General features: G+C 37.8%; 1 protein-coding gene across 1 annotated transcript in view; it reads right to left on the minus strand.

Moving 5' to 3' along the window:
* The window catches only part of GUCY1A2 (guanylate cyclase 1 soluble subunit alpha 2), a 335,038-nt gene that overhangs the window by 80,045 nt on the left and 229,080 nt on the right, over window positions 1–25,913 (minus strand). Inside the window, exon 6 of the mRNA XM_047072151.1 lies at window positions 16,242–16,385. Coding sequence (XP_046928107.1) covers window positions 16,242–16,385 — 144 coding nt within the window. The remainder of the gene's footprint in view (window positions 1–16,241; window positions 16,386–25,913) is intronic.

The raw sequence follows: 25,913 nt of genomic DNA on the forward strand, positions 1-25,913 counted from the left end.
GTTAGAGATGCAGTGGAAGAGGCATGGGGATACAGAAGGGTACTGACATATTGGTGTTTTCCCTTTTGCAAGCTAACAACTGACTGACCCTAACAGAAAAGCTGAAGGTTAAAAGAAGAAATCTACTTGTCAACTTTGACCAAGTTCTACATGAACAGTTGCCCCCAAAATCATGAGAGTCTCTCACTGAAGGAAGACTCAGGAATTGGGAGAAAATAGTTTATTTACAAGAACTAAACAGTAAAAATGGTAATATTCTATTAATAGAGAAATGACACTCAAGAGGTCAAAATAACTGGACTTCCTGACACAGCTTTGTGCAATGTTTTCTACTTCTTTTATATAATAACCTCAAAAAGACTCCAAGTGATATTTCTTCTATCATAATGAGCAGCTACTGGGAAAAAACAGAAACTATAAAATTATTTCTCCTGCTTCTGTCTGGCCTTGTCTTCTTCATTAGCTTTCTTGGTAAATCTCAAATGTTGAGATTCCATTGCCAATGAGTTACCTAATGTTTTATACCTGTTTTATTGTATGTGGAATGAGAGAACTGTCCTCCAAATGTTCTATTTTTTAAAATCTTAACAATTACCAATAGGTAACTATAATACAAATTAATTAAATACAAGTGAATTTCCTAAGTTCCTACATAATTATCATCTCTGGTTATTCTGGCTAAACTAGAGCAAAAGGGGGTGGGGAGGAAAGGAAGGGCATTTTAGCCCCAGTTCAGTAAAGACAAAAAGCTATATTATGCTTAAACTTTCAACACACATAATATGCTGTAATAGCATAGCTAAAGAGCAAAGTGATTTCAATATAGCACAGGATGCCCCACTGCATACAATGCAGACATCACACTGTATCGTAACGTCACAATATGTATTCTCGGTATCGGTATGATGAAGTTCCACTTAGTTTCATTGTACTTTTGGTACCACAATTACTAATTTCTGCCTTAAGTGGTAAATTTAGCACTGGGATACGTTTAGCAATTTTCAAAACGTGACTCTAAATACGCAAATTTAGGGAGAAAAGAATATGAGAAGATAATATAAAGGAAATAGAGACCACTATAAATTTATACAGACTCCAGAAGTCAGTGTATCTAGTGGTACGCCAGGTAAATGGTGGCAAAAATATGGCAAATATAAAAACATATTACTTGTACAATGAAGGATCAGAGAGAAGAAATTACATACATATAAGCAAAGATATGATGGCTATCGATGTCATAACAACTAAATTCTCTCCTTTCTCCCACCACTGGGTAAATTTTAATTCAATTTATTGAGCATACATGTCTAGAACATCAGGTAATTACTATAACTAATAAAAGAGTTATAGTTTGAGACATCTGGATCCCAGCAAGGAATTCAATTGAATGCAGAAATTTACCAATGCTGAAGTTTATCCTGAGGAATTATTTTCTGAACTGCTGTTAAGTAAATTTAATTCCTTGATCTATTCTCTGTATAACACAGTTAAACTGATTCTAATATTTTACATTTCTAGTTGTGTTCCTCTGAAAATATTTTAAATGGCATCAGTTCTTACCCATTTTAAATATTACAGTCATGATTTGTGACTCAGTAATCAAATATTTATTTATATTAATTTCTTCTAGTGTAGTTTTCTTTTATGACCATCATTTCTACCAACCCTCGTTTTCCTGGCCAAATGCTTTGGTGCCCCATTTTGTTAAAAAGATTTGATGTTCCTAATAATTTTTAGCCAATAAATGTTTTTGACCCTGTTCAGTTTTTTTTGTTGTTCATTAACATAATTGTTTATTAATTAGCAGATAATGGTTATTAGCCCAGGTCATGTTTTAAAATTCTTCTTTAGCATTTATTTTGTATTTATTTTTTAAATGAAATTTATTGTCACATTGGTTTCCATACAACACCCAATGCTCATCCCCACAGGTGCCCTCCTCAATGCCCATTACCTACTTTCCCCTCCCCCCCACCCCCCATCAACCCTCAGTTTATTCTCAGTTTTTAAGAGTCTCTTATAGTTTGCCTCCTTCCCTCTCTGTAACTTTTTGTTTTCCTTCCCCTCCCCCATGGTCTTCTGTTAAGTTTCTCAGGATCCACATAAGAGTGAAAACATATGGTATCTGTCTTTCTCTTTATGACTTATTTCACTTACCAGAACACTCTCCAGTTCCATCCACGTTGCTATAAAAGGCTATATTTCATTCTTTCTCATTGCCAAGTAGTATTCCATTGTATATATAAACCACAACTTCTTTATCCATTCATCAGTTGATGGACATTTAGGCTTTTTCCATAATTTGGCTATTGTTGAAAGCGCTGCTATAAACATTGGGGTACAAGTGCCCCTATGCATCAGCACTCCTATATCCCTTGGGGAAATTCCTAGCAGTGCTATTGCTGGGTCATAGGGTAGATCTATTTTTAATTTTTTGAGGAACCTCTACACTATTTTGCAGAGTGGCTGCACCAGTTTGCATTCCCACCAACAGTGCAAGAGGGTTCCCGTTTCTCCACATCCTCTCCAACATCTGTAGTCTCCTGATTTGTTCATTTTAGCCACTCTGACTGACGTGAGGTGATATATGAGTATGGTTTTGATTCGTATTTCCCTGATGAGGAGTGACGCTGAGCATCTTTTCATGTGCCTGTTGGCCATCTGGATGTCTTCTTTAGAGAAGTGTGTATTCATGTCTTTTGCCCATTTTTTCACTGGATAATTTGTTTTTCCGGTGTGCAGTTTGGTGAGTTCTTTGTCCGATATGTCATTTGCAAACATCTTTTCCCATTCCATCAGTTGCCTTTAGTTTTGTTGATTGTTTCCTTTGCAGTGCAGAAGCTTTTTTATCTTGATGACCCTGTTCAGTTTTAAGCATTATCTGCTGATTACTCTGTATGAACTGAATACATAGGTGAAAGTTTGTGCTTGCTTCATTTTTAAGATATATTTATGTTTTTAAAATTATAGATACTTACAAAGAAGGAAAGAATGGAAGTCCATGATAGTGCTGCCTGTATACTCTTACTGATACATGCAGGGGGCACCTGGGCGGTTCAGTCAGTTAAGCGTGTGACTGTTGATTTTGGCTCAGGTCATGATCTCACGGTTCGTGATTTCGAGCCCCAATATCAGGCTGTGCACTGACAGCGTGGAGCCTGCTTGGGATTCTCTGTCTCTCCTTCTCTCTCTGTTCCTCCTATGCATGCTCTCTCTCTCTCAAAATAAATAAATACACTTAAAAAAAGAAAAATGAATATGTAAAGTAATTCATGCACATATTTGGAAAATGTAAACAAATATAAAACTTCACGGTTAAAGGTAGAAAAAGCCACTTCTCCTAAGTGAACCAGTATCAACAGTTTTATGTGCGTTATTTATAATAATATTATTTTGTGTAAATAAATCTAAGGTAGCCCATTGGAAAATGACAAGCAGTTTTATAAAATTGGCAGAGAAAGGGGAGTAAGTGGGGTCTGGGGCTAGGGTGGGCTAGGTGTAGGGAAGGTAAACAGAATAGGAGAAGTAGAACACCAGAGAATAGGAGAAGTGTACAAACACTTGACTGAGGGCCCATGAGAAGCAGGACTTGGGTTTTCTCTTCCATGTCTGTACCTTTTCTTAGGTAAGGTGCTTGCCAAGCATGTTGAAATAACTAAATATAGGCTACTGACTGTTTGACACAGCTTTCAGATAAACTAATAATTAAAGCAAACAAGTTGAATGGAATCCTAGAGTCTGAAAATCTGGGTGGCTAATTGCATTTTTGACTGAATGGATTTAAGTGACCAGATGTTGTGGTATTGTGTAGACAGAATTTTTACTTAATGAGAGCCAAGAAAAAGCAGATTAGTATTTGGCACTCCCGCAGTTCAGTCTGCAACTCAATTATGTAGTTTTGTCCATGAGAGAGATTCAGTAAATGCTTGCTGGCTGAGTGATCAAACTATTTTACTACATTTTCCCACTTCCCATCAGGGCTTTGGTTATTGTAAATATAAAAGCGATCCTGGATAACTTAATATACAAAAGAATCAACTGATACCATCTGGAAAACAATATGTCTTAAAGAACAATATTTCTTTTGGATTCTCTGTTGTGGTTTGAAATCTCTGTTTTCCCAGTTTGGGATTATTGTATTGCCACAAAGAAGAGATAACATCTTCTATTTCTCCTAAGAAGCTAATAATACACAAGTTTATATTTCAGTATTATCTGCAACTTAACGTTTCCTTCAGAGATTGTGAAATTTTAGAAAACCACCAATTTTCAACTCTCTATATTAAATGCAGACATAATTATCCTCATTTCCACATCTTTGTGCACAGTTACAGCCACTAGGGTTTGTCTCAAATTAGAATGCCTTCAAGTCATTGCACTGCTGATACATCTGAACATTTCTTAAGGAAGAGAGAAAAGCAGTCATTCTTTTTCAAGGAAGATTAAAGTGATTATCTTAGTCCTAAGATTAGAAATCACACATTCTAATTATATTGTGGAGGCAGTGTTAGGGAGATGGTTAGAGAGAGGGACTTTGAAGTCAAACAGATTTAAATTCCAATTAGGAATCTACTCTTACTTACCTACTTACTCTTATTTGACAATAACTCCCTTAACCTGTCTGAGTCCTGTTTTTTTCATTTGTAAATAAGGATGATACCTTATTCATGGTCCATGACTGCTGTAGGACTTACATGGTAACATTCAATACCTGTATATATTTCACCAATATGAAGACATGCTTATAAGACACATGCATATGTGTGAATAAATTATATGTATGTGTGTAGGTACATAGGAGTGTGTATAGATAGATGGACAGACAGATGAGAGGAAAAGGGAGCATGCACGCACTTTAGTTTAGCATAATGCTGGGCACATAATAAGTGCTCAATGAAAGGCAATTCTTATTAAATATTCAGGTAATAGAATTCTACTCTGAACATTCTGGTGAGGTCCTGGCCAGTTTGGTATAGCAGAAGTTCAAAGATTTTTTTTTTTTTCAAGAAGATAGATCTATGTTCAAATTTAGTTCTGCAATTGACTAGCTGTATGATCTTGGTCAAATTATGTAAACTTCTGAAGCTCCAATTGTTTAAAGGTAAAATAAGATTACAGAAATAATAAGATTAAATTTACTCTGCAGGGTTTTGAGGAGTGAGCAAGATTAAAAGACATAAAGTGTATAAAGCACTCGACACAAAGTCTGGCATACAGAGGACATATAATATACATATCATTTTCTCCATGATCTTACACTTATTTTTTAACCCCTGATGTTTTATTTCTTGATCTTTAAAATATATTAGAACTACATCTGTACCTTCATAGGGTTTCTGTGTAGACTGAATGAGATGCTATATAAACTACCAAACCACCCCAGTGCATAGCTGGTTTGCAATGTCTCTCAACTCCACTTTCCTAGATACAGACAAAATCTACAAAGACATCAAAATAATGAAGATCTGAATGTACAGCAACATCTTGAGTATTCCAAGAAGAATTTAAAGTCTTTGCCAAGTCCTTTCAAAACCCTAATGCAAATTTCTCACTTGATAGCAAGATGGAAACAGTACTGAGAAAAATCCACCGTTCTCTTTCCACTTGACATAGGTGTTGGTTCCAGACTGTAATTTCTGGGAGGGTCAAGGCCATATCTGGTTTAATTACCCTTACATCCCCAGTGCCTAACCAACTGTCTAGAAAATGGTAAGTATTCAAACTCCATTTGTTAAACACATGAATAAAAGTCACTCCTGGCAATACTCCAGCAAGGATTACCCAGAATCAGCAAACTGCAAACTACCTCCAGAGTGAAAGTCTTTTGTCCCCTGAGACATTCAAAGCAGAGTCCAGGCCAATATTCGTACCCACCTGCTGATTCTCTGGTCATTTGACCATCAAAATTAGTCAATTTCTTCAACTTCAGCAGGACTTCCACTAGAAACTACTCAAACGTATTTTGGACACTGTCGTCAAAATTACCATGTTTCACCAAAGAGTGCGATCTGCATTCATCAGATTTTACGAAATTTATTTTTTTATGGTTGGTTTAACCTTTGAATGAGCACATTAAACGCAAGCGGTAAAGCAGAATAATTTCTTAGAACCGAATCTACATGTAAATTTGATCTTGTAATATTTGCACACAGGGTGACAATTTCTGATGCTGTGAGAAGCATTACAAATATACAGAAATCAATTCAGCCATTAGGAAAAAGCAAGAGTTGCTAGGAAACCACATTCCAAATAAGGAATATTATAGTGGTGACCCAGACAATTACCATATGCCTGACATGACATCAACACAAAGGGTAACAGACTTTTAAAAGCACCCATGACACTGAATTATTCCTACCACTTTTGCAACTCTGGTGATTCAAGAGTTGCCTTTCTATGACTCAAAAATTCAAATGCAAAATCAAAGTGAGTTAAGAACAATGAGAGATGCCTCCTAAGACTTACCAAGTCTCACCTAAGTGTGCTTAGGTACATCTATGGTATACAGTGTCACACAATTTCACTTTATTGAATGAAGTCCTCTCGATTTTTAAAAGAATCTACTCTTCAAGTCTGTATATTCTATTTCCATGTGTTTGAATATTCATAGGAGAAAAAAAGCCTTCAAGAATAAACACTATTTTTTTAATTTTTTAAACATTTATTTATTTTTGAGAGAGAGAGACAGATGTGAGTGGGGGAGGATGAGAGAGAGAGGGAGACACAGAATCTGAAGCAGGCTCCAGGCTGTGCGGTGTCAGCACAGAGCCCGTCGTGGGGCTTGAACTCACAAACCGTGAGATCAACACCTGAGCCAAAGTTGGACACTTAACTGACTGAGCCACCCAGATGCCCTAATATATGACACAATTTAATATGTGGTGATGGTTGGTTGGTAAATTACAGGTGATGGGACTTTCTTCCGTGTGTCGTTTTTCAGAGGTCATTTGACATTTTGTGATTTTGGAAAACTAATAAAGTTACTTTGAAATGATTTTTACATTTTTATTTGGCGCTAGATATTAGATTTCAAGACAGCATGACAAATCAAAAACATAAATCCTAACAGTACAGTTAGCAAGCAGAGAGCACATTCCTCTCTCACATATTATTCCATCTGGCTATCTTCACATCAGTGGTGGTATTATAAGATTCAAGCTGCTGGCCTTGGCATGTGCACATGTCACAATTAACTTTACAAGAGAGTAAGTTAAACTGGCAGTAAAAAAAGAAAAGCCTTCTTGGTCAATAGCACCAGAGAGACCACATTCTAAACTATAATGGGCTAACTGCCCTCACAATAGGTTGGTAAAATCACATCTTAATGTCTTTTTAGGAGCAAGACTTGGCAGACAGAGATTCTTATTCTTTACATAAAACTCAGATAAATAAAAATATGAGCTACCTAACTGCTTGGAGGCTTCACACTCTAAAGCACATGATGCAAGAATCAAACGAAAAGGAGCACCTTTACTAATATAATTTCTAGCCTCCTCTTAGGACATCGTACAAACACTCCCGGGAGGGACCCTCTCTCAGACAGGCTAAAATAAGTGAAACAGATTGTATCTTCTTGAGGAGGGTTTACCCCATCGTGACATGATTTAACAGCATAACTTTATAAAACATTTAAAGTGTGTCCCCACTGAAGTGCATTTCTCTTGTGAAAATGCGGAAGTGTAAAAACCAGTACACGAAACCAGGCTAAGCAATTTTGTATTTTATGTGCACAGTTTCCACCCAAACAATTTAACTTTCCCTTCGTTGCTTGGCTTTGTTTTTCCTTTCACACACGTATTACTGCTATTTTTTGCATGTAGCAAAAATATGCAAATACTTTCACGAAAGGACTTCTCAGAAAATCCGTTTGGCAAATATCATGACAAAACTCTTCAATAAGGCCAGCCCTTTCAGAAGTGTGTGCCTGACAAACTATTTTTTCCACAGATGAAAAAGGTGATCATCAGTCTAACTATATTATATGCAAATCCGTCATGATTAAAGACAAAAGCTAAAGCAAACCAGGAAGGGAATTCTAGCTCATTGACATGCGCAAAGCGTAAATACTAAGGTCTATTAAGTCATTATGCCAACACTTTACAGAAGGATTGCAAGGCAGTAAGCGTGCTCTGTTACAGCCCAGAACTGCAGCATCTCGGGCCAGAAGTGCAATTCGATGACTGGAACAAATTTCTTGCTCAAAACATAAAAATAATGAATTAGAACATAAGACGCGATGTTTAAATCCAAAGACTATCTTAGGAAAAAATGTAGACATTTTAAAATATACATCTTCTGCATCACAATCCACAATAACCAAAGGGACAATGAACAGAGAAAAAACAATGAAGTGAAGTGGCTAAGGATTCACCCAATCTGGCTGGTGACTGTGATTTTCAAAATAAGGATGAAATGACAGCCATTCCCTCCCACACACACATCACGGAACTTATCTCCCTCATTTCATAATTTAAAAAATTAATCGCTTTGGATGGAATAATTCTTAAATAGATTACTTATTTCCATTCTCTTCAAGAGGACACCTAACGGTAGTTTAACTTTTCTTGACTAGAGCCATGAAAAGTCTACTTAACAGATAACAGCACACAGTAAGAAAATTGTGACAATATGAAGTTTATTTACCACACTTCTATCTAACAAGCCCTATAGAGTGCAATTAGGAGCTCAGGTTAACGAATGTTTCTTACTCTTGTCTTCAACTGTAAAATTGAAATAATATCAATAGAGCCCTTCTAGGTTCGTGAGACTCAGTAGAGCTATCACATGCCAAGTCCTTGGATCGGCGACTGCCTGGCACACTGCCAAGTGCTTCAACAGATATTTATTGTTACTCTGCAGTGGCTAGTTTAAACACAGTTGGATGTTTTGGCCTTTTCTATTTACAGATAGTATCATCTGTGACTTGGGTTGAAAATAGGCACAAATGTAGATTAGTGAGGATGAATCATTATTAGTAATAAAACTCTTATAAAAAATGTACATGACTTTGAACTTCTATTTCTAGGAAGAGCAGGTTATATAATCTGAATACCCCTCTGCAGGTCAGCTCACAAGGCAATGAAAAGAATATGACACCAAGATGGGGGGGGAGGGGGCGAAGATGAAGCTCAGTGAGAGGTCATTACTAAATCTGAGGGTACTTGTCCGCTACAGGCATCTTCTGACTTCAGAAGGGAGTGAGGTTAGAGAAATGCTTTTGGGACTCTAACGGTACCTACAGAACTACAGGGACAAATACCCAAGTCTGAGGATGGCCAAGGGGGACACCTTGGTAAACCCTCCATACTTTTAAGATGAGACCCTAGGAGCCAACACCCCAGGTATAAGGGTGATACCAAAAATATAAGGTGAATCAGTAACTGGCCCCCATGGAGAAGGATGCCTGGCATTAAATCATGTGACCCTGATTGCTAGAGCCCCGAGCAATTCCTCCCACCCGAAGAACACATACAATTTCCCTGCAGGAGGGTAACATCATTCCACTTCTCAAATGATTCTGTAACTGTTCATACACAATTTCCAGCACACAAACAAAAAGTAACAAGAATTAGGTACACAGGAGACAAGTAACATGACCAAAAAGTAAGTGAAAGCACAGGTAATATCATAGACCACGAGGCTCTAGAGAAGGTATTTATGGAGCAAAGAGTTTAAAGATGGCTGATACCATCAAGGAAATAAAAACAGTATGAAAAGTTTTGTCAGATGAGCGGAAACTTAAAAAAACTACAAACTGCTCTGACAACGTGAAGTATCAATGGGGCGGGTTTAATGAATGATTTTCATAACCAATTGAGGGGAGTATTAGTGAGTTAGAAGAGCTGAAGAGAATATACAGACTTTAAAGTTCTAATAATTAAACAGAAGCAAAGTATAAAAGAGAACCTATTGTAACCTCCTGTACTGGTAAACTCTCAGTGAAAATATACTCTAAACATATTCTTTAAAGACACAGAAACACATTTCTAGTACCATATAAATTCACTATATGAAGTGATGTATTAGAAAATACATTTAGCCATAAATTTAACCAGTAATAGTAACTTTGTATATTATTGCTACAATAAAACAGTAATTTACCAAAACTGCAACTATCTGCATTACCTAAAAGATTAAAAGTACTTTCAAACGTTGTCTACTGGATAAACACAGGAGGTGAGAATAAATTGGGCTATCTTAGTGAGTTCCCATAATGCCCAAGTAGTTCTTCTGAACCCTTAGGTTTTTGTCCTTAGGTTTAAGTTCTAGAGATAGAATATTTCTGGTAAGTACAATACACACTTCAGGGTGAAAAATAAAATTAGAATTTTATACATAAACACTTATCAAAGAATCACAGAGAATCAAATTACCAAATAATTAGTTTTTCTTTTCCCTAAATACAATCTTGGGCTATAATCTCATGGGGTTAAGTGAATACTGCAGTATTTGCAGAGAACAAATCCCTCCAAATATTAAAGTAACAACATCAGATTTCCTTTATAAATAACAAGTATTTAAAAATTAATTGGAGAATAATTATTTCATAATCTCAAAAAATCCTGTAAACTCATTAGAAGATTCAGTCAAAGCTTACATGAGTTACAATTTAATGTATTACATGCAAATTGTAGTATACATAAATTGTATGTTAATATTCCTGCCTTTGGACTAGGCGGTTAGAGAAGATTCATAGCATTTCCCGGATTTGCAATTAAGATTGCTAAACACATTAGTATTACAACATGATTACACATTGTCTTTTTTTAAACTCTCTTTCACAATCTCTGTATAATTGCCTCATTATATAAAATGCACTGTTCTCTGAACTAATGAAGCGAATTTGAATTTGTGTGCCTGTGTGATGAAATTCAATGCAAATATTTTTTAAAAACTGAAGTCCAGAAGTAAAACTTAGATATTTGGACACGCTGACTCAATCTTCTTCAAAAGCCTGAAATCGTGAAAATGCCACTGGTCTTTCCAAAATCTGTATAATCACATTCTCTAGTCCATCAATGCAGCTTCTCTTTCCTACCCACATTTTTATTTCTAAGGAATAAAGTACAAGCAGTAATAAACATTTTGTTATTTTAATCAAACAGTGGTTAAATTATTAGTAAAAGCCTTTCAGCCTTAAAAACTGTTCAAAATACTTTGGTAAGATTAGGGTCACAAGGTTAAAGAACAGCATGAAGTCATACAATTTTCTAGTGAAGTCACAATATAGTAGCTCAAACAGGGCAAAGAATATAAATTTGATAGTACTTTCCTTCAAGAGTTAAGTTTAAGATGTAAGAAAAATCAGATTTCCTCTGCACGGGGGGAGTGGAATAAGCATAATGTTGACATTTCTATAAGTTCAGCCAGGAGAATAAACACCATATTGAGAAAATATTAAAAATTATAATCATTAATTTTAAAAGCAGCTTTTTGTTTGTTTCAAATTTTTATTTAAATTCGAATTAGTTAATATATAGTGTAGCATTGGTTTCAGGAGAATTTAGTGATTCATCACTTACATACAACACCCAGTACCCATCACAACAAGTGCCCTCCATAGTGCCCATCACCCATCTAGCCCATCCCCCACCCACCGCCCTCCATCAACCCTCAGTCTGTTCTCTATGGCTAAGTCTCTTAGGGTTTGCTTCCCTCTATGAAAGCAGGCTTAATTAAAGTCACTTTGGGATTATTTTTCCAAATGGACCATATTTGTGTATGCTTTGTAGCTACAGTGTGGAATGAGCTGGTGAGTCTCATTAGAGTATTTATAAAAAATAATTTCTGTGAATATTATAAAATGAATAACTGAAATACTATATTCTTTTGTTACTTTAAAAATTTTTTAAACTAAACCAATTTTACAGTTAATGATTCAAGGATATTACCAATCACTTTCAAGGAATTATAACTGATAATTCAGGTACATATTTCCTGTAATGAGAGGTGCCTGAAATACTTATAAAATCATGTACACATTATCAATTAATTTTTCAAAATATGAAAGGTTTGAGGGAACTTTATTTTGAAGTATTACAACTTAAATAGCTTAAATTTTAAGCATCCTAAACTTACATAGTTTGAAGTAAACAATCAGCTGATCACATATCAACCCTACTGCACACCCAAGCATTTTTTTTTAACGTTTATTTATTTTTGAGACAGAGAGAGACAGAGCATGAACGGGGGAGGGTCAGAGAGAGAGGGAGACACAGAATCTGAAACAGGCTCCAGGCTCTGAACTGTCAGCACAGAGCCCGATGCGGGGCTTGAACTCACAAACCGTGAGATCAGGACCTGAGCCGAAGTCAGAAGCTTACCGGACTGGGCCACCGAGGCGCCCCACACCCAAGCATTTTTAATAAAAGATTCTTTCAATAAGTTTAGAAATGTTCCCATGGCACCAGTTTAGAAGCCAATTCAAAGTCAAATTAATATGCCAAAAACAATCTCAAACCACGCAAATAATATAAGTAATGAAGCTAAAATTATTAAAGTGGTTTTATGATTTTGAATTCTCTTTCTGCATTCTTATTAAATCTTTATAGACATTTCCTCTTCTGATTTAATAAGACTATCTGATTCATAAGACAGAGTAATGTTACATACCACAGATAAAAATATGGAGGAGCATACCGTAACGCATGATTCCCTGGTTTTGTTCTAGGGTAATTTAAGTTTGCTTTGACAAGGCTGAATCAATACAAACATGATATCTCCTATAAAAGAAAATCCAACATAGAAAAACAATCCCAAGTGATAAGACTGCCCAGCTAGTAGTCTTGAAAATTTAAGAACTTATAGGAACTCAGTCTGGACTATGTATATTTGCAGTTTGAAGCAGATCTGAGACAGCATCACTTTGTTTTCCTGGCAGTGGTGGAAGTGCCATTCCTATACTTGAATAACTGGATAATTATGTCCTGAGGGGACTTCTATTTTTTTGAATGCTCCATGCTTTCCTATTTTTATTGCTGATGAGAATGGTGAGAAAACCCTTTCTCTTTCCACTGTTTTTTTTTAACGTTTATTTATTTTTGAGACAGAGAGAGAGACAGAGCATGAACACGGGAGGGGCAGAGAGAGAGGGAGACACAGAATCCGAAGCAGGCTCCAGGCTCTGAGCAGTCAGCACAGAGCCCGACGCGGGGCTCGAACTCTCGGGGCTCGAACTCACGGACCGCGAGATCGTGACCTGAGCCGAAGTCGGACACTTAACCGACTGAGCCACCCAAGCGCCCCCTTTCCACTTTTTAAAACTGCCAAATGTAAACACATAAGTAAACATCAAAGAACAGTAGTAAAATGGGTGATTCTGCACTACAATCCTACCTGCACTTTCCTTCCTGCCTCCTCTCTCTTCCCATCCATCTTCTTCCTTTCCCTTGGAGTTAAGCACCATCTTGAATTTGTAGTAACCACCCCCTTTTTTTTTTCCTATACCCTTTTTCCAGCAATGCAGCTATCTCTAAATAACATATTTTTTCCCACTTTCCCAGTTTTGAGACTTAATTAAGTGGGATAAGACTACAGCCTTCTTTTCTGACTTGCTTCTTTTGCTCAAGATTATGTTTTTGACATTCATCCTTGTTGGTGTCAGTAGCTGAAGTCATTCATTTTCCCAAGTGTATGGTGTGTGCGTGTGTGTGTGTGTGTGCGTGTGTGTGTGTGTCTACACATACACACGTACATATACATATTTTTTTTACAGGCAATCCTTTCTATTAGATGGTTATTTGAGTTATTTCCAGTTTGAAACTCTTATCAAGGTGTTGCTGTGAATAATCTTGTGACTTGTGCTACACCTGAACACGTTCTTCCCTGAGCAAGCGTCTAGGGGCGAGGTTGCTGGGATGTAGGCAAGGCACAAACTAAGGCACACAGAATATACCATACTTGGGACAGCGCACTACCACCAGCTGTGTGTGACTTCCCCCTGCTCCAGATCCTCACCAACAGTGATAGTGTTAGAGCTTCAAAGTTGTGCCAAACTAGTAGGTAGAAATGCTACAGGATGGTACTACCGATATATAGTCATCCCGTTACTCATGAGGTTAACCAAAGATACTTTTAATGGTTAAATGTGTTGCAAAAAACCCTCCTAGTTTGTGGTTATCTTTTTACTCTTTTTAGGTGTTATTTGATAAGCAGGAAGGTTTTAACTTCAGTGTAGAAAAATTTACACCTATTTTCCTGTATGATTTGATAAGTTTTGACTTGACTAGTTTACAAAAAAAAAATGTTCCTTGTGCTGAGTTAAAAACTCCCAAATTATAAATTTAAGACCTTATAGTGGGGCCCTTCACATTTAACCCAGATGGAATTACATTCTGTACAGCTTCGTGAAGTAGAGGTCCAGTTTTAATACTTTTGTCCACATGGATAAACAGTTGTCCTCCAACCTTTGATGGAATAGCCCATTCTTTCCCCACAAATCAATTTCACCTTCGTCATGTATCAAGTCCCTCTTTTCTCAGACACACTACAGAATTATTAAGACATGTTCAGTTTTGAATTCCTATGATTTGGCTTCGTAGAATCCCTTAGGATTACTGGGTCAGAGAACTGATTGATGTCTTTTACTGTTCCAGAAAAAAAAATTCCTTGTTTTGCATTCCCTCTGTAACTCCATGTGAAACCCCAACTGAACATATATTTTCCTACTCTGTCCTCCATTCCTCCCACATATTTTATATTTTACATTATCTTATTCATATTTCCACATTTTTAATTCTCTGGACCTGATTATGGGTAATTTCTTCAGCTTTAAGTTTCAGTATACTAATTTTTCCTTCAGCTCTGTCTAATCTGCTTTTAAATTCATCTACCGGCCATTTTCTTAAGTATTATGTTGATTACTTAGGGGTTCTCTGGTTCTTTTTCACATCTACTGTTCCTGTCTCGTGTTTTTAAGCTTCTTCTTTATTTTCTTACTTATATTAAACATTGTCATTTTGATTCTGTCTGAAAATTTTGATAATCTGATAACACTTCACTGTTTTCTTAGCTATTGTTCCCACTGGTTCTTACCTATAATAGTTTGATTTCTTTCATGAACGTGTGGGTTTAGGGTTATTTTTTTGTGGGGGAGGTGAGGGGTTGTTTTATTTTGTTTTTAGTATTAGTCACTCAGTCCCCAGATACGGATATCCATATATTCAAATATGGATATTCATATATCCAAAGATATGGATATTCTTTGCAAAAGGGATTGAAGTTGACTTCCTCCAGAAAGAAGTAGTTTCCTAGTTTCCTACTATCACTTCTCATGACAGAGCAATGAATTTAAATTCTCCACTGAAATTTTGTCAATCTACACACGCAACATTATTGGCACATTTTTTCTTTCCTAATAGTTCAGTGAGGTGCTTAGTAGTTTTTAGAAATCTTAAAGAGTGTTAAATATTTTAAAAATATTTTTAACACAGCATTTTAATAATTTTAGTCAGAAGGACACTCATAATATCTAATTTGCCCTAACTCCAGGAATAGGATTGTACCACATTTTGAAGCTTTCTTTTTCTCTATTTATTTTAAACTCACATTTGGTGAGCTGTTATAAAAGGGCTGCCTTACATTCATGGTTACTTCTCCAAATACATGATTTCTGGTTTCTAAGAAGTCACAGTAACAATACTTCTGGGATCCACTGGGTCTGGGAAAGACTAGAGGTAGGTGATCTCATCCATTCTTAGAGGTAGACGTTAGACTGCAGAGAGGCATCAGTACCAAAAAGAGTACAACATACCAGGAGCTACATTTCCCACCACTATTAAATTTTCTTAGTTATTGGGCTCCGACATTCAAGCTCTGCTACATTAAAAACACGCACAGGTAACCCTGAGTGCTGAGGTTTTATCAGGAACACTTACCTGTACGCTACCCAAAGTAAGTGTTCAGGTCCTCCATTTTCTCCTGAGGATTATGTCTGAGACCCTGATTCCTACTACCATCTTTGCTTGGTGTTGGTGAGTTGGTAACTGACAATGGGTGTTTCTTTAGTCTGTCTTTAGCTCTTTGTTTTCTCCATGGCAATTAGCCTTTCATAGACCTTTTCCTATTTTGGATCTTATTCCATTTGTTCTTTTCCTGGTGTTCTACGAGTTTTTTCTAGTTAAGCCTCATCCTCCTTACTTGTCTAAATCTGTAGGACACGTAAGTAGAATTCAAAAGGGAATTTCTTGCCCCCTTCAGTTAAAGGCATGCTACTACTCAAACCAAATTGTAGAGAAGGTTACCTGAATTGGTCTTCCATCAGGTGTCAGCACCTCTTCTGAAAGTTCCATCATCTTCAGGGCCATGAGAGCAATGGGCTTAGCGTGGCAGAGGCTTTTCCTATGGAGTCCTGCGGCAACACAGTATGCATCACCTATTGTTTCCACCTGCAGCAATCAGACAAACCAAATGCAAACATACGATAATGAGCCAGAAGAGAAATGAGTTATCTGCAATCACAAATGTTGCTGAAAACATGTCAGCAAAACATCAATAAATTAAGCAATTAGACAACAGAGTGTAATCACAGCAGAGTTTGCAAACAGCCGCTGTCGAATACTGACATCTCACTCCAGGGCTGTTCATCAATGTTATCACCATAGATGATCATTGAAATTGGGGAAAACTGGAACATAAAACAATTATCCTCCACAAAAACAGAACTGCCAGTATTTTGTGTGAACAATTTTCAAATAATGACCTTTTACAAAGCTATCCTCTTGTCTCCTTCAACCTTTCAATATTATTTATATCTGAGAGATGAGAAACTGATGTACAAAAACCCATCCATAACCCTACAATTAAAGAGGTAACAGACACTGTCAGAATCTTTTCAGGCCCTATTCTAATTTTATTGTCAGCATCCATTCTGAATAGACATTGCTTTTGTTAAATCTTTTAAGTATTTACCCCAGGTTAAAATTCTTAAATTTCTAAAGCATATAGCATGATACATAACTTATGTTCAGAGGAAAGTTCTCTAATTATCCAAAGCATATGGTGGTATACTTTGGATAATTTGCAAATGATATATCTGACAAGGGGTCAATATCCAAAAACTATAAAGAACTCCTATAACTCAACACTAAAGAAACCAAATAATCCAGTTAAAAACTGGGCAGAGGACCAGAATAGACACTTTTCCAAGGAAGACATACAGATGATCAACAGACACATGAAAAGATGCTCAACATCACTAACAATCAGGGAAATCCAAATCAAAACCACAATGAGATATCACCTTACACCCATCCGGGCTAAAATTGAAAAGACAAGAAGTAACAAGTATTGGTGAGGATGTAGAGAAAAAGGAGGTGGGAATGTAAATTGGTGCAGCCATTGTGGAAAAGAGTATGGAAAAAGTATAATACTTTTTTAAAGAAACAGTTGCTCAAACATTAAAAACAGACATGCCATATGATCCAATAATTCCATTATTCAGTATTTACTGAAGGAAAATAAAAACATGAACTAGAAAAGGTATACGCATCTCTATGTTTACTGCAGCATTATTTACAATAGCCAAGACACAAAAGCTACCTAAGGGTCCATCAACAGACAAACAGATAAAAAAAGATGAAATTGTGCCATTTGAGACAAGATAGATGGACATAGGAGGTATTATTCCGAGTGAGATAAGTCAATCAGAGAAGGACAAAGACCATGTGAGTCCACTCATAAATGGAATCTTAATAAACAAACAAAAAGCAGAATCAGAACTATAAATACAGAGAACTGATGGTTACCAGAGGAGAGGGGGATGGAGGTGTTGCCAAAATGGATGAAGGGGAGAGGGAGATAGAAGCTTCCAGTTATGGAATAAGTCAAGGGAGTAAAAAGAGCATACGGTATATAGTCAATGATATTGTAATAGCGACGTAATGGGACAAGTGATGGTGAGCACAGCATAATGTATAAACTTGACCAATCACTAAGTTGAACACCTACAACTAATCTAACATTGTGTGTCAACCATTCTCAAATTAAAAAAGTATATGGAGATGGGGCGCCTGGGTGGCTCAATCAGTAGAGTGTCCGACTTTGGCTCAGGTCATGATCTCACAGTCCATGAGTTTGAGCCCCGCATCAGGCTCTGTGCTGACAGCTCGGAGCCTGGAGCCTGCTTCAGATTCTGTGTCTTCCCCTCTCTCTGCCCCTCCCCTACTCATGCTCTGTCTCTGTCTCAAAAATAAATAAAAACATTTTTAAAAAAGTATATGGAGGTAAACTCCTCAATAGTTCTAACATTTTAATTAGAGGAAAGTGACAAAATATTATGTTAAATGTCCAATTCCAATATCACCTTTTCTATGAATCCCTCCATGGTCTCTCCATTGGTTCTTAGTACAACTAACCATTCCTTCTGTTTCCACAGCACTTCCCACACCTCTTTGCTATGGCTTTCATCATAGGTTATAATCAAGATGTATCCCCAAGTCTGATGGCAGCTCTTTAAGAATGGGTCCATGTTTTCTTCATCTCTGTATCCCTAATGCTTATAGTGGTTTCTAAAATATAACTACTTAGTAAATATATACCAAATGAATAAACAAATAAATCATGTTTATCATGATTTATCCATATTTATCCATGTTTATCATGATTATAATAAATCATTCTAATCGTGTGTTCATATTCACTGCTCATTTCATGAGCACCACATAGATGTGTATAGAAAAAAAATTGCCTCTGAATGATTGGAGATGCTTCTATCATAAATTACCAAAACTTATAAAATATGCTATTAGTTAAGATATAATAGCCATAATTAGATTTTGTGTGAGTGCATTCTAACAATAGGGTATTAAAAAATGTACTGCATAAAATCTGTTGGCACTTATTTAGGGAATATAATGAGAAGAGTTAAGCTCATGAGATGAGGAATGCCAAAACGATCACTTGATCACCAAAATCTTCTCAGAAAATATGCATCTAAAGTTACTCCCAATACTCTAGACCTATCATGAAGTTCAACATTTTCACCTGTTTTCTTGTGCCAGAGAAATGGACATAAAATCATATGGTAAGAAAAGAAAGACAATGCATTGTGAGTTGGGAAAGGTTATACTCCAAGGACTGAAATATACTTCCCCCAAAGAATTCCCACTGAGAAAGACATCCAGTAAATAATGAATGTCTAAAATGTGTCAGTTTACCATTTCCCCCTGGAAACACAATGTCCTCTGCTAATCCTATTTATTTCATCCTTTTGTACTTCTATATACTTTTTTTAAGTTTTTATATAAATTCCAGTTAACAAACAGTGTAATATTAGTTTCAGGTGTACAATATAGTGATTCAACACTTTCATACAACACCCAGTGCCCATCACAAGTGTACTCCTTCATCCCTGTCACCTATTTCACTGATCCCCCCACTCACCCTCCGCTTTGGTAACCATCAGTGTATTCTCTGCAGTTAAGAGTGTGTTTCTTGGTTTGCTTCTCTTTTTCCCCTTGGCTTACTTGTTTGTTTCTTAAATCCCACATGAGTGAAATCATATGGTATTTGTCTTTCTCTAACTGACTGACTTTGCTTAGCATTATACCCCCTAGCTCCAACCATATCATTGCAAATGGCAAGATTTCATTCTTTTTTATAGCTGAGAAATATTCCATTCTATGTATATACCACATGTTGTGAGCCATGAACTTTGAAACTAAATTCTGATTTTCAGATATCAGAACACATAGGCAGTAAACTATTTGTACAAACTGAATTGCTTTACAGTGAACTGTGAACATGCATGTTCCTGAAGCATTATCTCTTCTTGAAATCCCTATCCTCCTCTTCTTCATCAGCCATCATCTTCATTATCTTTTCAGCTAAAGTTGAATGAGTTCCACTAAATGTGTATTCCTAGAATTCGTACCATAACAATACAGATTAGTTCTATGTTGCACTTTTTCTTTTAGCTGTGTGTAATGTAGTATGGATATGGACCAGTTGCCAATGGCTATGACACAGAATTCTAAGAAAGTGCAAGATAAATGTGTACACAATATAACAAATTCACATGAAAATCTATACATGATCATGTAAGCTTTTATAGTATTTAGTTTCCAAATATTTGAAGTCTGTTTACCTGTCAGAAACAATAGGATCAAGAATTAGGCAAGGGACACCTGAGTGGCTCAGTTGCATAAGTGTCTGACTCTTGATTTTGGTTGAGGTCATGATCTCACCAATCATGAGTTCCAGCCCTGTGTTGGGCTTGGAGCTAATGGCAATGAGCCTGTTTGGGATTCTCTCTGTCTCTCCCTCTCTCTCCCTCTCCCTCCCTCCCTGCCCCCTCTTGCTCATGCTCTCTCTCTCTCAAAATAAATAAATAAATAAACTGAAAAAAACTAGGCAAGAAATAGACATCAAAAAACAATGGCCTGTATCAAGTTGTGCAACTCACAATTATTCATAAACACCCAACATATAGAAAAAATCTAAAAGATGTTTTCATCATGCTAGGCTAGATTATGTTGCAATAACAATACAACTTCAAAATCTGAATGCCCCAAAATGACGACGGCTTGTTTTTGATTCATGTTACAAATTCATGTGGGTTAAGGGATTGGAGGAGAGGGGAGAAACATGTGCTGTGTCTCTCTACTCTAGGACAAAAGCTAATAGAACCTCCCCACCTGGTGCTGGTTGCCACGGCAGAGATAAAGAGGTTCTGACAAACCGTGCACTAGCCATTACAGCTTTGTCCCAGATGTGACATATAGAGCTTCTCAAGATTCATCCACCAAAGCAAGTCACATGACCACGATCAGTGCAAAGGCGATGGGAAAATTCAACCACCCTTCTGCCCAGACACGAGTCAGAAATATTTGGTGAGTAGCATTTGTATGCACATGAATGAATAGGTAATAGCTTAAAGTTTTCAAATACTTAGATGTCTGGAAACTGCAGGTAATAAATCCGTCAGATGTTTTTTTTTTTCTTTCCTTACAGATATATTCAGCATCTTAACCTAAAAATCTTGGTCTAAATGCTACCACCTTAGCCATGCATCTTTCCATGGAAGTTCTATTCTTCTCTCCTTTCATCTAATTCTGATCTACGCAAGTTAAGCAGAATTAAGTATATATGCAAATTTTAATGGGTTCCCTCCAAAAACATTAGTCAATTTTGCTTCACGGGAGCAGAAAAAGGGAAAACATTATATATCAATTACATTTGCTCCTAAGGATGTTTCCTTGAGTTAAACCAGATAAACAAGTGGAAATTGTAAACTTTCAAAAAAAAAACTGCCTGTAAAGTTGACTATGTTCTGAATTCCTTTACAATTGCCTTGGTGTTTTTTACATACAATTTTAAATACAACTACCTAAAGTAGTGCATTTCATTTATTTTTGACATCTCTGACCTGTTCTTGAATGGTACTAGATAAGAATAAAGATGGCTAAACTACTCATGGAGGTGGAAAAGACTGCTCACATCCTTTTCTGAAGATAGGAGGTTTCTGCACTAAAATTATTATGTATGACTATTGCCTCACATATTATTATAGATGCTTTTATCAAACTAAAACAATTTACCCATCTCTGTATATCATCTGTTCAACCCTTGATAGTAAAAACCCTCGCATTATCCCAGAAATAAAGGAGGTATAGAAATAAACGAATGCACAGAGCTGTGCACTCTTCCTTTTCATTTATGTTATTTTAGTTAAAAAAAATTGTTTTAATGTTTATTTATTTTTGAGAGAGAGACAGACAGAGTCAGAGCCTGAGTGGGATAGGGTCAGAGAGAGAGGGAGACATAGAATCTGAAGCAGGCGCCAGGCTCCAAGCTGTCAGCACAGAGCCTGATGCAGGGCTCAAACTCACGAACTGTGAGGTCATGACCTGAGCCAAAGTTGGACACCCAACCGACTGAGCCACCCAGGCGCCCCAATGTTATTTTAGTTTTAAAGTAATCATTTAAAAGAGCTTATTTTAGTTCTTAATAGGATCTCACTCCTGTAACATTCTTCTCCATCCCCTCCAGGCTAATGCTCAAGAAATATCTACAAGGTTTCTTAGAAATTTGGGCACAGTAAGGAGAAAGGAGTTTGTGTGTGTTATGGGAAGGGTAGTGGTGGTGATATTGGCCTAGGATTAGCCTAAAAGAATACTGTGTATAACAGGGCAATGAATAATCTCTGTCCCATGGATTCACACCCACCTCAGTCCTTCAAACCCACAATCCTTGGTCTGTCTTCTTTTGAACTTTAGGACTTGTAAAAGAAAGCTTGTGGAGTGGGGGGAGGGGGCATAAAAACAGAGGGTCAGAGAGCTCTGGCAGCCTATTTTACTGGACAACCTCCCTCTCTCCTTCTAGGTATCATCAAGAGGAGAAGCAAATTGGAAAGTCTGCTTTCTAATTGTTTTGCTTTCTGGTTTTGGTCCCTCAAGTCATTAAAAACAGAAAGAGGAGAGAAAAGTTGAGAGAGGCACAGAAAGGAGAAGAGAGATGTTGGAATGAGTTGGAGGCAGATGAAGTCTACAAATGAGTATGTCTTTTCTCTCCTGGAATCTCACAGAGCACTTTGTCACCTGGTCATGATCAGGTAGGCAAAATGGGGCTAAGAAACATGCCACACTCTGCATGAGCTCATTGACTGTGGCTAAGAACACGTGATTCCCAGAAAGGACACCCTATTCACCCTTGTTGAGAGGATAGAGCCACACCTGCCAGCCTAATCACCTCTCTGACATCAGGTATGGTTCCTCAGTGACAATGAAAGGAAGGGAGGTGGAAGAGGTTTCCAGTGGTTGGTAGGGAGCCTGAGTCCACAGGTGGTTCTGAAGGTCCCTGTCACCTAGAAACCAAAAAATGGGGTTGCTGGTGCTCTGGACACAGATTATCCAAAAGACTGACTAGAAAAGGTAGAGCATGGCACAGGCCTTCATGAAGACTTATCAGTAGCAAAAAAGCTACTGGAAAGTTTTGGATTTGGGTAGATTTAGAGGTCCCTTACTTTTATCCTTTACCTCATACAAGTTCAGCAGCTCTCCACTGTTTATGTCCCTGTTTTTCCAGATACTCAGCAGGGTGGGTGACATGGGCTCCTGGCCAAAGATGAAAATTCAGGTGTTGATGGCCAAGCACAGGTCTTAGGGCCATGGCGTTATCCACTGGAAGATGAGCAACTTGCCAGACATTAAACATGAACCTAGCTTTTCATTGTTCTTGTGGTTGTGGGGCTTGAAGATACAATGATCCTCTTCCAATATGACTCTTAAGTACCTACATCAGAAGCAGACGGGAAGGCCTTGACACAAAGATTCAAGCAATGGAGATCAAGGCAGTGCTGTCTTTAGTATCATTTCCTTGGCTTAGACAGATCATGGCCATGTCCACAAAAGCTACATTAAAGATGACGACAGCACTGATGGAGCACAGAGACCAGCACATGCACAACACCACAGTTGGCCAAACAGAGGTCCGACAAATGATGGCAGGTAATCTGGGGCGAGAACAATTTCCAAAGGCAGGCGTTAACCACATGAGTACCCAAAGAGCTTGAGTATCTCCATGGACTGCCCTGCTGAATGTGGTCTGATTTCCCTTCACAGGGTAGTTACTCCTGTATGAACTGGGCTATAGTTCCCCATTAGTAATAACAATTGTTTTGCCAGACTCTGGTAGGCTGTGGTCTGAGGCAGTGATGAAGGTGAAGAAGCTACAGGTGATGTCCTGCTCCTGTAGATGAAGGATGGGGTGGGGGGGGACGGGGGGGGGCAAATGGTGCTGATCCTATGTTTCAAATGGAAAGAAATGACACCTGTCCAGAAGATCTGACCTTTAATGATCGCCTTGTTTCTGCAGTAAGAGTCTGTCCAAAAGAAGACCCTGAACTTCTAGCCTGTCCTGGGATGTCTGAACTCTTTCATCCCTAATTGGTATAAAGCTTAGCAAATCTGCATTGGATCTCTTAAGTGTTAGGTGGGGGTTGGCTCAAAAGGCGAGGTCCCACAATGCGGGTATATTTTGGTTGATGAAACTTGCGCCCTCACCCAAGTGCCGCTGCATTCACCCCAACTTGGGATTCAGGTGGAGAAGGCCCTGCCAACTTGAGCATCCATGGTCTCTAACTCCACACTCAACAAAGTCCCTGAAGAGATCACGTTCAGGGCTCAAGCCGCCTCCCCCCACTTCCGTCACCTCCACCACTTTATTCTCCTGCACCATCTCGCATCTGAACATCCCTTCCTCATCTTCTCCTCTACCTCCTCATTCATTTTTCTTCTCCAGGATTCCCATCTCTCCACTGGCTCCTCATCCACTACTTCCTTCTGCTGTCACTGAGAGAGAAGGTGGCACACTCTTCAGTCATCACCTGAGATCTCTATGACACTGTGAACCAGATCTCTGTAGGCATTCCACCTGGCATTACCAGGGTGTGAAAGTAGATCACTCACCAGTAACAGAGGGACGGGAGAAAACTGAGGCTTCACAGGTGATGGCTGGCAGAATGCAGCAGCCTGGATATGGCCACACCCTGCCACCCTAATTCTAAAGGAGGGGACACCACTGAGGACACCAGTTCCTGGGATTAGACAGAACAGTAACAACTGAGCAAGAAGAGCCTCTATCTCCCACAGGGGGACCAAGAAGCAGCCTCCACCTCCTTAGCACATTCATTTTCATCAGACACTATGTTGGGAATCCACCTCCACATATTTATCCCCTTCCTATACAACGATTACCAGAAAGCAAAATTGTTACCCTGTCCTTTTTAATTTTTTTCAGATCATCTTATAGTCAATCCAATATTAGCACTTTCATTATAGGTCCTATTTTATGATGTCAAAGGCTGATATTCTGGAAATAATTTTGATGTTTTAATGAGTTAATGTTGCAAAGGCTAGTGCTCCGTGCTGGTCCTTATGTGGTCATTGGCAATAAGAACGAAGGTGTGATGGGTCATTAAAGTAACCTCCTATTACTTCTAACTTTCTATGGATGTTACCTCTTGTCACACAGGAACTGAAAGTTCTCACTTGGCATTGTCATTAACTGGAACTTCAGAGAGAGGAGTGTCTGTACACAAACACTGACTCTTTGCACAGTCTCAGGAAAATAAAAGTTCGCTCTCCTAAAGTCAGCTCCCATTTTTACCCATGGACTGTTTTCCCCACTACAGCTTTAAAATTCACAGCCTGATTACCACCAGACATCCTGAATCAGCAAACAGGTTGAAACCAGGTTTATTTACTCTTTTTTAAAGGCCTTGAAAACCACATGGATGTGCTCATTATTTTGAAAGGAGATGTCTCATAAAGAAGAGGAACTATTTCTACCTCACTGGGTACACAGCTTGGAGGGCATGTTCCTAACACTACAAACTAGACAGACAAAGTCTATCTTAAGAGGCAGCCCTCACTTTCAAGTTTTCTTTCCCTACTTCTGAGTCTCTAACTGGCATACAAATACCCAATGGATAAATTTCTCTCTTTAGCATGGTATTACATTGGTGTTGGGAGTGTGTGTGTGTGTGTGTGTGTGTGTGTGTGTGTGCACGCACATGTTTATATTCTCCTCCTACTAGATATGTACTTTACTTTTTATATGCCTGGATCCTAGCACAGTAGCAGGATCGTTTTTATGAGTTTTGCTGAATGCTTTAAATTGTGTCTGATTTCTACAGGTTGGAATTGTAAAGTTTTCCAACTCAAAACTCAGGACCACCTACATAAAAATCACCCAGAGGGTACTTGTTAAAAATCAGACCCCAAAGGCCCCACACCTAGATCTACTAAATCAAAATATAGGTATAAGGCCCAGCCATCTACATTTTCACATGTTCTCAGGTATGTTTGTGATTTTCAAAGTTGAAGGGCTTCTCTTATATTACATGAACTAACAACACTACAATATTTACCCAGATATTCACCTTTTCTTTAAGACCCAAGGAGAAGAAAAGAAAA

The sequence above is a fragment of the Lynx rufus genome, unplaced genomic scaffold (assembly GCF_022079265.1).
Source record: "Lynx rufus isolate CCGP_SWC_20201006 ecotype Redwood Valley unplaced genomic scaffold, mLynRuf1.p SCAF_9, whole genome shotgun sequence".
Taxonomy (NCBI): Eukaryota; Metazoa; Chordata; class Mammalia; order Carnivora; family Felidae; genus Lynx; species Lynx rufus.